At 41.9% G+C, this 14,997-nt stretch overlaps 1 protein-coding gene across 1 annotated transcript in view; it reads left to right on the top strand.

Annotated features, from left to right (window-relative positions):
• iglon5 (IgLON family member 5) overlaps positions 1-14,997 on the top strand; it is a 326,672-nt gene that overhangs the window by 217,786 nt on the left and 93,889 nt on the right. The window contains exon 2 of the mRNA XM_066719470.1: positions 5,399-5,477. Within this exon, the coding sequence (XP_066575567.1) occupies positions 5,399-5,477 (79 nt within the window). The remainder of the gene's footprint in view (positions 1-5,398; positions 5,478-14,997) is intronic.

The following is a 14,997-nucleotide window of genomic DNA, read 5'->3' on the forward strand; positions in this document are numbered from 1 at the left end:
TGAAGGAAACAGTTCTGTTAAGCTCTATTCAAGGCTGAACCTACTAGGATGTGCTGTCAACGGGAGCAGACAGGTAGATGTGAGCCTGTGCCTCATAGGCTACTGAGGCTCAACTGAACCCAAAACCAGGTTCCCAATAGAGGGGGCCAGTCCTGTCACATCCAACCTATAGAACCAAACAAAAGTGTGCAGCAAGGCCCAGCTTACAGCTGTACAAATGTCCACCAAGGGTGCACCTTGAAAAAGTGCCCATGAGTCTAGTGTGCCACCAGGCTCCAGCTAACTCATAGGCCATGACGATCGTGTCCATGATCCAGAGCAAGAGGCTTTGTTTGGAAAGTGTCTGGTCCTGTGTCCTCGCTCCATATGACAAAAATAACTTGTCCGAGCACCGACCGCCCTTAGTGCAGTCCACCTGAAGGCCCACACAGGGCATAGCAGGTACAGCTGACTCTCCTCCAAAAAGAAGGGAGGAGGATGGAAAGCCATCAACTCTACTGGCCTGTTCATATGGAAGGGAGATATCACCTTGGGGAGGAATGCAGGGTTAGATGTGAGCTTAACCTTGGACCCATCCCCAGCAAATCATACACAAGAGGGGTGTACAGACAGGGCATGCAACTTACTCATGCATTTGGCAGATGTAATCACCAGGAGAATCACAGTCTACAGTGATACTAACTTGAGATCAGATGATTGCAGTGGTTCGAATGGGGCCTTGGAAAGTGCTTCCAGCACTACATCAAGGCGCCAAGCAGGCAGGGAATGAGTGGATGGAGGCTGAAGCAGAAGCAGAAATTGCAATATGACCCCTATGTAGTGTTAAGTCAACGAAATAATTCTGTGAAAAACACAATAACTAAAAATAAATGCCTTGTGACTAAATGAAATTTTAACAAACTTAATTATTGTATTTTGCAAGACAGTGATGGAGCTGTTACATGGTCCAATCATGCATTGTGCAGATATCCTCAGCACAATTCTGTCATATGAATGCTTAGAAAAGGCGCTTGTCTAGACCTTCCATTTCCACCAGCGCCACTTTTTAGCTCAGTCACGGCATACCCTAACTACTTCCACTTGCTAATGTGAAGGCTGCAGCTTAATGATTTAGCTGTTAATTCCTTTTTTTGAAAGTTGGTTCTGTGCCTTCGAACTCGGTTTGGTTAGTGGTTTCTAACTAAAATAATGTGTTTTTATGGTTATACATTTGTACGATTTTTACTACACAAATGTGTATTGAGCTTGTTGATTTAATTTGTTTACAGTGAAACTTTTAATAAGATTACATTATTTTGATCAATACTTGTTGATCGTATATGAACCATGGTTTTTCACGATCTGTGCCAGCAGTTGATCCCCTCACATAAGAGCCCTGCAGGAATTGTAGGCAGGGTTCCTGCAGTAAATCCTAGATATTCAGATAATTACCCAAAGTACCCAAAAGACACTTAGAACAGGGGATGTGCCAACTCACTGGAAGACAGCTAATGTCATAACAATCCACAAGAAAGGGGACAAAACTGAGCCAGGAAATTACAGACCAATCAGTCTCACCTGCATCACCTGTAAAATGTTGGAGAAAATTATTAGACAGAAAATAGAGGAGCATCTTAATGAAAACCATATTTGGTTGTTGTGCCTGGTCTGATGAATCACAAGTTCAAGGTGTTGACTTGGCATCCTAATTCCCCAGATATGAATCCAATCGAGCATCTGTGGGATGTGCTAGACAACCAAGTCCGATCCATGGAGGCCCCACCTCGCAATTTACAGGACTTAAAGGATCTGTCACTCTGCAAAAAAAATACAAAAAAAAAATAATTATATATATATATATATATATATATATATATATATATATATATATATACAGTGAGGGGAAAAAAGTATTTGATCCCCTGCTGATTTTGTACGTTTGCCCACTGACAAAGAAATAATCAGTCTATAATTTTAATGGTAGGTGTATTTTAACAGTGAGAGACAGAATAACAACAAAAAAATCCAGAAAAACGCATTTCAAAAAAGTTATAAATTGATTTGCATGTTAAGGAGGGAAATACGTATTTGATCCCCTATCAATCAGCAAGATTTCTGGCTCTCAGGTGTCTTTTATACAGGTCACGAGCTGAGATTAGGAGCACTCTTTTAAAGGGAGAGCTCCTAATCTCAGCTCGTGACCTGTATAAAAGACACCTGTCCACAGAAGCAATCAATCAATCAGATTCCAAACTCTCCACCATGGCCAAGACCACAGAGCTGTCCAAGGATGTCAGGGACAAGATTGTAGACCTACACAAGGCTGGAATGGGCTACAAGACCATCGCCAAGCAGCTTGGTGAGAAGGTGACAGCAGTTGGTGCGATTATTCGCAAATGGAAGAAACACAAAATAACTGTCAGTCTCCCTCGGTCTGGAGCTCCATGCAAGATCTCACCTCGTGGAGTTTCAATGATCATGAGAATGGTGAGGAATCAGCCCAGAACTACACGGGAGGATCTTGTTAATGATCTCAAGGCAGCTGGGACCATAGTCACCAAGAAAACAATTGGTAACACACTATGCCGTGAAGGACTGAAACCCTGCAGTGCCCGCAAGGTCCCCCTGCTCAAGAAAGTACATGTACAGGCCCGTCTGAAGTTTGCCAATGATCATCTGAATGATTCAGAGGAGAACTGGGTGAAAGTGTTGTGGTCAGATAATACCAAAATCGAGCTCTTTGGCATCAACTCAACTTGCCGTGTTTGGAGGAGGAGGAATGACCCCAAGAACACCATCCCCACCGTCAAACATGGAGGTGGAAACATTATGCTTTGGGGGTGTTTTTCTGCTAAGGGGACAGGACAACTGCACCGCATCAAAGGGACGATGGACGGGGCCATGTACCGTCAAATCTTGGGTGAGAACCTCCTTCCCTCAGTCAGGGCATTGAAAATGGGTCGTGGATGAGTATTCCAGCATGACAATGACCCAAAACAGACGGCCAAGGCAACAAAGGAGTGGCTCAAGAAGAAGCACATTAAGGTCTTGGATTGGCCTAGCCAGTCTCCAGACCTTAATCCCATAGAAAATCTGTGGAGGGAGCTGAAGGTTCGAGTTGCCAAACGTCAGCCTCGAAACCTTAATGACTTGGAGAGGATCTGCAAAGAGGAGTGGGACAAAATCCCTCCTGAGATGTGTGCAAACCTGGTGGCCAACTACAAGAAACGTCTGACCTCTGTGATTGCCAACAAGGGTTTTGCCACCAAGTACTAAGTCGAAGGGGTCAAATACTTATTTCCCTCATTAACATTCAAATCAATTTATAACTTTTTTGAAATGCGTTTTTCTGGATTTTTTTGTTGTTATTCTGTCGTTATTCTGTCGTTAAAATACACCTACCATTAAAATTATAGACTGATCATTTCTTTGTCAGTGGGCAAACATACAAAATCAGCAGGGGATCAAATAATTTTTTCCCTAACTGTATATATATATATATATATATATACCAAAGTCACGTGGTGGAGATGTTGGGCTGGACATGCGCAGTGTGCCCAGTTGGTTAGAGATGAGAGTGGATCGTTCAATGGGTCTAAGCGATTAGAGGAAAATGAGGGAGAAATCGGTGTGAACGTTTACGAGCTGATTATCACGAGATGATCATTATTGCTGAATGTACATATACAATAATATACATATATTACAATTATAACAGTTTTTAAATTATTGCTACTGTATTTATTTGTGATGTATTAATAGCTCTATTTGTTTTTTTAATGTAATTTGGTGGTGAATTGTCAATGTATGACCAGTGTGATGCTGTTCAAGTTTATAACAAATGGAGACAGCATCACATTGACAAAACAAATAATCTAATAATCAAAATCAAGGCAAGCCAATCCGAATAGTGAAACCAGTATAGTTTCATGACTGTACAGTACTGCCCTTACATAGTTATTGTGATCAAACTGTCAATTAAGTGTCTGCCACACCATTTGTGCATATACAGTATGTTAATGTTATTTTGTTTTTTAATTATATTAAAATATATTATATTATGATTATATTATTTTTTATTATCCACTGGAAACATCTTTTGGTAAGTACATATAAATATAGGTAGGCTATATAAATATGTACACACATATTTTGCTTTTTTCTGAATTAATAAATTAATTGGAGATTCCAATAATTAAATCATATAAAACTAATCAGGACACCTGTCTGTGGCAGCTGTAGGCACTTACATGAATCCTCATGTCTGTGGCATGGTGGTTATGAACAGCGCTGTGAATTCAGTGTTGCGGGTTTGGTCCCAATGTGTGGATGTTATTTCTTATGTACAGATTTTTTATTACATTTTTGGAATATATATATATATATATATATATATTTCTCTGTGTTTAATGGTATGATTTATTTATTCTGTTAATTTTGAATTGAACAGCCCCTCATACTCCTGGGGTCTTTTAAAATTGAGATAGAAAGCTGACATTAACTGGATTTACCATGTCAGTGTCAGCTGTAATTAGTGTCCATGAATCTGAAATACGTCATTATTTTATAATTTTTTTCTTAGGTTTATTTAATATAATAGAACCATTTTTATAAAGGAAAGTATATGTGATTGTCTGTAGCATATTAACCTGTAAGCCATTTAAATGTTGTCCTTCTTTGACCTTTAAAAATTCAGACATACTAAATAGGCATAAGTATAGGCATAAGTGACATTACTGCAAATGGATATCGCCCTCCTAAACGTCAGTGGTATCAAATCTAAAATGAATTAATGTGTCAATGAGCACACTTTACCCTTTCCTTAATTGTGCAGATGGTAATCTGGGGTGTTGTTTAATTTCTACTTTGTCCATTTTTAAAAGTTGGCAATTGTAGTAGTTTATTTAATTTAATCTTTTTCATATTTTTAAAGTTTAAAGGTTTTTGTTGTGATCAAAAAATATATATTAAAAACACAAAACTGAAATATCATAATTGGATAATTCACCCCCATGAGTTAAATCTTGGTTGAAGCAAGCCATTTTTTATTTAATCAGGTCTCTAGCAAAGGACAATACACTTTTGTATATTAATATCCTCCCCCTTCCCCCATCACTCTACATCTGCTTAAATATAGGTCCAATTGTTTATGTTTTTGTGTTTGTAAAAGGCTTTCAGAACACACATAGCACAACTTCAATTTTAATTGTTTTTTTTAAAGCATAATATTCCTTTATAGGGTTACAGCTGCTTTACCATTATTGACAGCATCATAATAGTGCCTCTCTTTTGGGACTTCATTGAACATAGTTTCATGACAATACCCAACAAATCACATACAATGTGCATGCTTTTTATTTCTGTCTTATGTAAAATACACTTAAAAAGGCACATTACCATGCTGTTTTATTCTTTGCAGGACTTCTTGTGCAAGCTGCTGAGTTTACCCATTTACCTGATAATATCACAGTGTGCCAGGGAGAAAGCGCCATTCTAAGGTATGTTTATGCAACTACAACCTCTTCTCAATGATTGTAATTGCCTCCGAAACATAGCTACCTGTCCACACCTTTATATAAGCAGATATTTCAACTCACAATACATTCACATTTACAGTGATGACCTGGTCAAGTGACCTACACCACTGTACAGCCATAAATCAATAATAGGTTAGTTTCCATGAGTGTCCTACTTTCCCTTGTTCGTAGCCAAATACTCACTATTCTGTTTTCATGGATGAGAAGACCCATTTTTAACATATTTCTTCATGCATATAAAATAAAAAGTGTGTTTGAATTGAAATGTGAATAATATGTTTTTCCCATAATTAGGATGCAGATACATCTTAACCACATCTTGTTCAAATTTAACAGATTTAACATAAATAAATTAAACATAAATATTTGTATCTATAACATTACATTTGTAAAAATTACAGCTTTGATAATATCAAAGGAAGCCCTATTGGGGGCAGGGGGTAGGGACTGTTGGTGCTTTACAGTAAACATCACAATAATGGATAACTTGAATAGAATTGTGAAGTGCCCATTAATAACCATTTCAGTGGTTTGAATATGATATGTTCTGGGACTGGGAGTGAACTTCACTCAGCATCTCTGATGATTAATAAAAAAAGCTCTTCTTCAGCTGAATACATTTGAATAAAAACTATGCTGGACAGGCAAGAAAGTAAAGTTAAAAGAAATGCTGATTGGTTTAAATAGCTGTATTCTTAGTAACATAATGTTAAGTTTGACATCAGACCTTGATTTATTGTTTTAGCCAAAGAGGAAAGTCCCTAGTGTATGTAGTACTCATAGAATATTAATTATTTGAAATTAATTTTTGTCTTGAGAAATATTCTCACTTGAATCAACATTTTAGTAGGTGCTTTGTTAGGCTGAACAATATTTTACTGTAATAATTAAATGAGAAACATTTAAATTAATAAGAGAGAGGCTGCTGAAAAGCATATATTCAAAACAGAATATCCTACTTCTACCAGTTTACATACACGCACCTAAAGGATTATTAGGAACACCTGTTCAATTTCTCATTAATGCAATTATCTAACCAACCAATCACATGGCAGTTGCTTCAATGCATTTAGGGGTGTGGTCCTGGTCAAGACAATCTCCTGAACTCCAAACTGAATGTCTGAATGGGAAAGAAAGGTGATTTAAGCAATTTTGAGTGTGGCATGGTTGTTGGTGCCAGACGGGCCGGTCTGAGTATTTCACAATCTGCTCAGTTACTGGGATTTTCACGCACAACCATTTCTAGGGTTTACAAAGAATGGTGTGAAAAGGGAAAAACATCCAGTATGCGGCAGTCCTGTGGGCGAAAATGCCTTGTTGATGCTAGAGGTCAGAGGAGAATGGGCCGACTGATTCAAGCTGATAGAAGAGCAACTTTGACTGAAATAACCACTCGTTACAACCGAGGTATGCAGCAAAGCATTTGTGAAGCCACAACACGAACAACCTTGAGGCGGATGGGCTACAACAGCAGAAGACCCCACCGGGTACCACTCATCTCCACTACAAATAGGAAAAAGAGGCTACAATTTGCACAAGCTCACCAAAATTGGACAGTTGAAGACTGGAAAAATGTTGCCTGGTCTGATGAGTCTCGATTTCTGTTGAGACATTCAGATGGTAGAGTCAGAATTTGGCGTAAACAGAATGAGAACATGGATCCATCATGCCTTGTTACCACTGTGCAGGCTGGTGGTGGTGGTGTAATGGTGTGGGGGATGTTTTCTTGGCACACTTTAGGCCCCTTAGTGCCAATTGGGCATCGTTTAAATGCCACGGCCTACCTGAGCATTGTTTCTGACCATGTCCATCCCTTTATGACCACCATGTACCCATCCTCTGATGGCTACTTCCAGCAGGATAATGCACCATGTCACAAAGGTCGAATCATTTCAAATTGGTTTCTTGAACATGACAATGAGTTCACTGTACTAAACTGGCCCCCACAGTCACCATATCTCAACCCAATAGAGCATCTTTGGGATGTGGTGGAACGGGAGCTTTGTGCCCTGGATGTGCATCCCACAAATCTCCATCAACTGCAAGATGCTATCCTATCAATATGGGCCAACATTTCAAAAGAATGCTTTCAGCACCTTGTTGAATCAATGCCACGTAGAATTAAGGCAGTTCTGAAGGCGAAAGGGGGTCAAACACAGTATTAGTATGGTGTTCCTAATAATCCTTAAGGTGAGTGTATATATTATCAGATTTTTCAACAATGTTTTTGACCTCTGTAGACAATTTTTGTAACAGTATAGCAACATAATAGTTATCATTAGAGGCAACTATTTTGCCCATCTTATGCATTCTCTTTCTAGTAGCTAACTGTTATAAAGATCTTGTTTCTTGAAGGATCCTATGGAATCTCCTTAAACAATATGTTTGTGTAACATATTAAAAACTCACCCAACCTTTTGCATAACACTGTATGCAAACCGAAGGGATCCTAGGTATGAATGTTATAGTCGCAGTTTGGAAACAGTTATTTGAAGGGCAAAATACGACCGGTCCAGCTGGGGGGGCCCGATGAGTCACCTTTGTGGACAAGTGATACACCTGCATGTATCTCCTGTTTTCAGTCCTAATATAAATTCACATGCTCTTACAACACCTTGTCAACACCCCATTCTTGTTCAGTCCTGATCCAGAAGTAGCCCTCTGGGTTGAATCTGTCAATCTCAGTACAGTAACAGTAACCTTAATAGTTGGGTTAACTATAAGTGAAAGACTCCCTTCTACCGTTTGTGTCAACATTATATATTTTTCGGTATATAATAATAATAATAATAATAATAATAATGGGTCAATTGCAACAAATTTGGTTAGTAGCTGCATACTAAGCACAGGATCATCTCCATCTCTGTAGACCAGTGCCTATGGTTTTTGTACCACTGAACTCTCAAATGTGCATTCGTTATGTTCCTCCACTCATTTATTCAGGTTTTTACTTTAATTTGTCACTCGGCTGTATATATGTATATCAATCAATCAATCAATCAATACTTTTTATTTGTATAGCGCACTTCACAGGGTAGCCACAGAACGCTTGTATGTATGTTCTACAGATTTACAATAAGTTAATGCACTCATGGATACAAATACAAATGTGGGGACGAATTGTCATGGATCCACAGAAATGTGATTGGTCCAACAGTATGGCAACAGGGATATGCTGGTAATTCTAACTAGTTAGCGTGGTGATACGTGACCTGCCTAGGTAAGATAGCTTTTTCTCTGACAATTAATCCCAGTGTGATAGCTCCATTTATCATTACACTGTTTTGAGCAACAGCATCCATATGAAATTGAAACAGCAGAGTTGATCACAATCTTACATGCCACAGTGTTTGCAGGCATCCTGTGGCACTTAAAAGAGAAACTGTGGCAATTAATGTGATTCTCATTTAATCCCACTCTCTTTTTTGGGTGTTCCGCAATGTCCCGCATTGCAGGGCTTAAGTCCGATTTATGCTTCTGTGTAGTTATGCATATGCATCTCTGCATATGCATCTCTGCACATGCATCTCTGCATATGCATCTCTGCACATGCATCTCTGTGTAAAAACCCAGAGAAGGGGGTTCTGGGTAAGTGTAGCCCACAGAGGCTTGCAGAGGAGCCGATGCGCACTCAACAACGAAAATCTCAACAACGTGTCACGCATCTCTGCGGTCCTGTGCGTCAAGCAAGCGCTGATTGGTTGAGCAGGGAGATTCAAGATCCAAGGGCTCTGTGTGGGGAGGGTATGGCATGAGTTCCTTGACTCTAACACAAGCTGGCGTAGTCTTGTGTCACGGTTAATTCACCCAATAGCTTGTGACATGTATTTGGCATAGCGTCGGCAGGATCTTGACACACCAAATTGGATGGGCAGGAACCGGTAGCCCCCTCAACCACAGGGGGATTGTTTAAGCCATGGTTTGTTGGGTGGCCTTGGGTTCCCAAGTTTAAAGGGGAAGACGGGGAGTTAACATATGAAGAATGGAAAGGCCAGGTGCAGGTTATGATCTGGGCGCAGAGGTTAAATGCACAACAAGAAGTTGATTTCTTGTGTGGAGCATTATAAGGGAATGCTAAATGACAGATTTTATTTTTTGAAGAAGGGGAACGAGCCACTAGTCAATTGGTTTTCTCTGTATTAGACACTACCTCCCCCGTCGATCTAAAGCAGGGCTAAGAGCCCATTTTTTCAGACAAGGCAGAATAAAGGGGAGGCGATGGGGGCTTTCACTCTCCGGCTCCGTGATCTCTTTTCTAGATGGTGCCAGGAAGAGCCTGCAGGATCTGCACAGGAGGAAGAGACCTTGCGAGATCAGTATATTGCGGAACTACTCCCGGGGCCTATTCGACTAGAACAAATGCGTCAGGCTCTGTGTTTGTCTTTTGCAACTGTGTTGAAAGAAGCTCGGGCTTTAGAGGCAGAAGGCAGAGGGCGCCTCCTAATTCCCCTGATTGTAAAGTTGCTTTTAAGCAAGAAGTATGTGAGGAGTTGCGGAAACAGGTGCTAGAACTGTGTCGCGTGCTGAAGGAAGAATGATGCCAATCCCCCCACCAGGAGGAGACTGAATGAGGTGTTGTCTGATTGCTCCCTTGGAGGAGAGGAGGAGGGTGCTATCCGGGGCGTCCAGAATTTCACTGGACGGAGTGTGGGGAACCCATCTGTTTGCAATGTGGCCAGGAGGGACATGTGTCGGAACTGTCCTGCCCGCCGAGGTAGCCAGCCAGCTTTAAACTACTACCCCCGACCACGGTAGGGCAGGTAGGAGTTTCTTCTGATATTTCAAGGCCTGATATGGTAGGGGAGTGTCCCGGGGTGGAAGTAAGGGTAGAAGGGATGAGGCTCCCCTGTATATTATATACTGGATCCTAGGTTGCACTTTTTAGTGAATCCTTCTTTAAGCGTTATTTGGGACAGTTGGTTATGGGAGATCAGAATGAGGTTTCGTGGCTAAAGCTCAAGGCAGCGAACAACCTACAAATTCCATATGTTGGCTATGCTGTGCTGGATTGGGGAATTACTGTAAAGGAAAAGGGGGTCGTGATTGTTGCTGATGGAATCATCAGTACAACCGAAGGGATCCTAGGTATGAATGTTATAGTCGCAGTTTGGAAACAGTTATTTGAAGGGCAAAATACGACCGGTCCAGCTGGGGGGGCCCGATGAGTCACCTTTGTGGACAAGTGATACACCTGCATTATCTGGCGATCAGAGAGAGCGTCTGGACGGGTTGTTGCGTCGGTGGAGGTCGGTGTTTGCCAGTCATGAGGTGGATTTTGGCAAAACTGATGCCGTCTATCATTTCCCCACAGGGATTACCCCTCTTACTCGAGAGCATTACCGCCCGGTGCCGCCGGCTATGTATCAGGAATTGAGAGGCCTAATACAACAAATGAAGGAAACCGGTGTTATTACAGAGAGTAGTGGTCCTTGGGCAGCCCCAGTAGTAGTGAAGAAGAAAGCTCTTCAGTTTTGCATGGATTATTGTAAACGTAATGCTGTGACTCATAAGGATGCGTATCCCTTGCCACGCATTGAAGAGTCTCTGACAAGTCTGACCGGGGCTGCATGGTATTAAACCATGGATTTGGCAAGTGGCTATTGGCAGGTGGCAATGGAAGGATAAAGAGAAGACCACTTTTGCTACTCCAATTGGGGCTTTGGAATTTGAACGTATGCCTTTTGGATTGTGCAATGTGCCAGCCACTTTTCAACGACTGATGCAGCGGTGCTTAGGAGACATTGATAAACATCTGTGCCATCTGGTCAAGTGTTTCAGACTTTACATAGCTATGGCTTAAAGCTACAACCACGTAAATGTTTGTTTTTTCAGAAAGAGGTGGGGTATCTAGGGCATAGAGTGAGCCAGCAGGGGGTAGCCCCAGACCCTGAAAAGATAATGGCAGTAACCGGGTGGCTGGTGCCATCTACAGTGTGACAGGTTAGGTCTTTTCTGGGATTTGTGGGTTATTACAGGTGATTTATCCCTGCCTTCAAAAAGGAGACCGCACCGTTGCATGGACTACTGGTGGGGGCATCCTTATTATGAAAGAATGCTACTGTAACCTGGACCCCTTCATGTCAAGCTGCCTTCAAGAAACTGAAGGAGAGGTTAGTGAGCGCCCCTATTCTGGCTTTTGCCAACTTTTCCCAGCCATTTAAATTATATACTGACGCTAGCTTAGATGGGTTGGGGGCTGTTTTGTCACAGGTTCAAGGAGGACGGGAGTGTGTGAACGCTTATGCCAGCCGCAGCCTGCATCCCCCAGAGCACAACGATCAGAACTATAGCTCGTTTAAACTTGAACTATTGGCATTAAATCTCTGGGGCATGACTTTTACAGTGTTTACGGACAATAACCCCCTTTTGCATCTTAACACCGCCTGGTTGGGGGCCACAGAAAAGCAGTGGGCAGCTCAATTGGCAAATTACACCTCTGATATTTGCCATCGGCCTGGGATGACAAATCAAAATGCAGGTCTTTTGTCCAGGTTGCCCGGGGAGAGTCAAGCACAGGGGGACGTTCAAGTGTAGACTGTGGCTGAAGAGGGTGAGGTTCAAACCAGCAGCTCTGAGCCTGACAAAGACATTTCGTAGGACCGGTTTGCAGGACGAGGACCCCGAGGAGAAGACTCGAGCACTTGGGCCGCAGCTTGCCCACAGTGCTCTTGGACGAGGGCGTCTCCAGAGAGAGGGGCCCCCATGGCCTCCATTAATACGTCTTACCCCATGGAGGTGGTTGCTCTTGATCACCTCTCTTTAGGTAGGGCTGATGACCAGTACCCGTACATATTGGTTATTGGTCAGCTACTACTACGGTCAAGGTGCTGTGGAAAACGGTTATTCAGCCATTCGGTTGTCCTGAGCGGCTACATAGTGACAGGGGTGCCGGGTTCGAATGACAGCTTATGGGTGAGTGGGTAAATATGTATGGTATTAGGAAGAGTCGTACTACCCCTTATCACCCACAAGGAAATGGGGCTTATGAGCGTTTCAATCAAACCCTACTCTCCTTGCTTGGGTTGCTGGGTGCGGCGGAGCACCAGAGGTGGCCAGAGCGGTTACAAGAATTAGTCCATGCATACAATAATGTGGTACATGAATCTACTGGCTATTCGCCTTTCTTTTTAATGTTTGGCAGACAGGCCCAGCTTCCAATAGACGTGGCGATCTTTGGTACCACAGACCAGGGAAGACTGGGTGGCCAAGCATTGTAAGGGGTTGATTGAGGCTTATGAGCATGTCTCTGCTAGGGCTCGTCGACAACAAGGTCGGGATGGTGTGCGCCATGCCCAGCGACGGACCAGTCCCCCTTGTTACTGGGAGAGAGGGTGTGGGTTCCCAATTTCAGCCGTAGAGCCCAAGGGAAGCTGGCTCCGAGGTGGTTGCCGGTGCCCTATGTGGTAATTTCCTCCCTGGGGGGAGGGGGGTCTGTGTACCGAGTCTGTCCAGAGGGGAGAGGGGGAAGTGAACGTACCATTAACCGCCATCACCTTAGGGATGCCTGTATGGGGGAAGAACGGGAAATCATCGCATTGGATAGGGCCGAGGGGGAGAGGCGTGATCAAGAGGACTTAGATTTGGCAGGTGGTCTGTTTCTGGGCATATAGAAGAGCCAGCATGCCCTGCACCTGTAATAGATGAAGAGCCCCCTGGCGCACCAGAGGTAGGTGATCAGGAAGAGATCGAACTAGAGGGGGCAGTGTTGGTTGAGGTCCCTCGGGCCGAGCCACTGCGTAGATCACAGTGGGCAAATTTGGGAGTACGGTCTCAACGCTACAGGGAAGGGGCTAATTAAAATCAGAATTGGGGTGTTAGTGTCGGGGTCGACAATCGATCCAGGAGGGGGTGGTGTCACAGACGGTGACTCTGTGGAACCTGACACACTATTATTATTATTTTATTTCTTATATTGTTTGCACTTTTCTTTCACGTTTTTATTTCACATATTATTGTTGTGTTCTTATTGCTATCTTTAATTTTGTTGATATTATCACTTGTTTGTGGTGGTGGCATTTAATTGTTTTCACGTGTGGAGGATTATCGGGTTATGCTGTTGTGACACAAACCTGTAACTGATTGATTGCCCGATAATTCCTTCCCTGATTGCGGTCACCTGTTGCCTATTCTCTGTGGCAATATAAGCCGGGCCTTTTTGTCGGAGCGTATAGAACAGGCAGAAAGGAGAACCGACAGGAAGGATCTTGGACTGGGCTGCCAGGGGAAGGGAGGAAAGCAGTCTTCCTTGGCACTGCAGGACGCTGTTCGAGCCAAGCCTGCAGACAGGTTCGATCGGACCTGAAGGGAGCCACGGCTGTGCGGCAGTGTAGGGGAACCCTGAGTTCCTTGACTCTAACACAAGGTGGCGTAGTCTCGTGTCACGGTTAATTAACCCCATAGCTTGTGACACTAAATGTATGTCTTTTTATGTTACATTTTACTCAATTGATCACCCCACATTATAATAAAAAAACACAAAATCTGTGAAGTGAACACATCTGAAAAGAAGCAAAGCAGGAATGAAATACCTTGTAAAAAATGCTATATTCATTGAATATATATTAATATCACAATCTTGTTTATAAGAAATACCTTATTATTATCATTATTATTGTTACTGGTATTTACTGGTATTTTAAGTTAACCTAAGAAAGAAAAAATGTACTGTAGAGGTATTTATTGTAAAAAGAGAGAAAAATAACTATTAACCAGTTACATGGACAAGTAGCACACAGTCCTATGCTATATATGATTAAGGATTAAGACCTTTAAGTATGTAAAATATGCTATGCCATTATTTAGTGCCAGTGAAGTACATTCAAAATTCCTCATGGTACTTTAAAACCATATTCTGAGTCTTTAGAAGGAATTGGGCAAGTGCCAATAACTAGCCTCTGGCAAGGACATGCAGTAAGGAATCTGAAATGTTTATTGAGCTAACTTTTAAATCCCATCATACTAATAAGTATATCTCCAAACTGTCAAAAGGAATATAAAAAGTAAGGTGACATTATTATTTAAGCCTAATAAATCATCACAAAAGCTGGAAGTTCAACTGACCAGAAATGGAGGCTTGATATTTGAAAATATTACTGGGATGATTCAAATTTAGACTGCCTGCTTGTATTGCCAATGGATTAACATACAAACTATTTGATAACCCTCTTGTGCATAAGTCTAGTGAGCTGTTGGACGACTATAGATAGGCATGCTACATTATTTAAATAATGGGCAGCCATTACTATTAAAGAACAGTCACCTTTAAAAGTTAATTGTTCTGCAGCCATGGATGGCAAGTTTATGTAATAAATAAGATAATGTATGTATAATTAGCTTCTCATGTTTTCTACCAAATTAAATGTCATCAATCCAAAACTATCAGCATTTTATGTAGGGGAATTAACAGAGAGGCTCATCTTTTTAGTCTTTCTGTTACATACTTGCTATATGTGTACATAGGGGAAATAACTATTGTAGCGTG

This window comes from Amia ocellicauda, chromosome 12 (assembly GCF_036373705.1).
Source record: "Amia ocellicauda isolate fAmiCal2 chromosome 12, fAmiCal2.hap1, whole genome shotgun sequence".
NCBI lineage: Eukaryota > Metazoa > Chordata > Actinopteri > Amiiformes > Amiidae > Amia > Amia ocellicauda.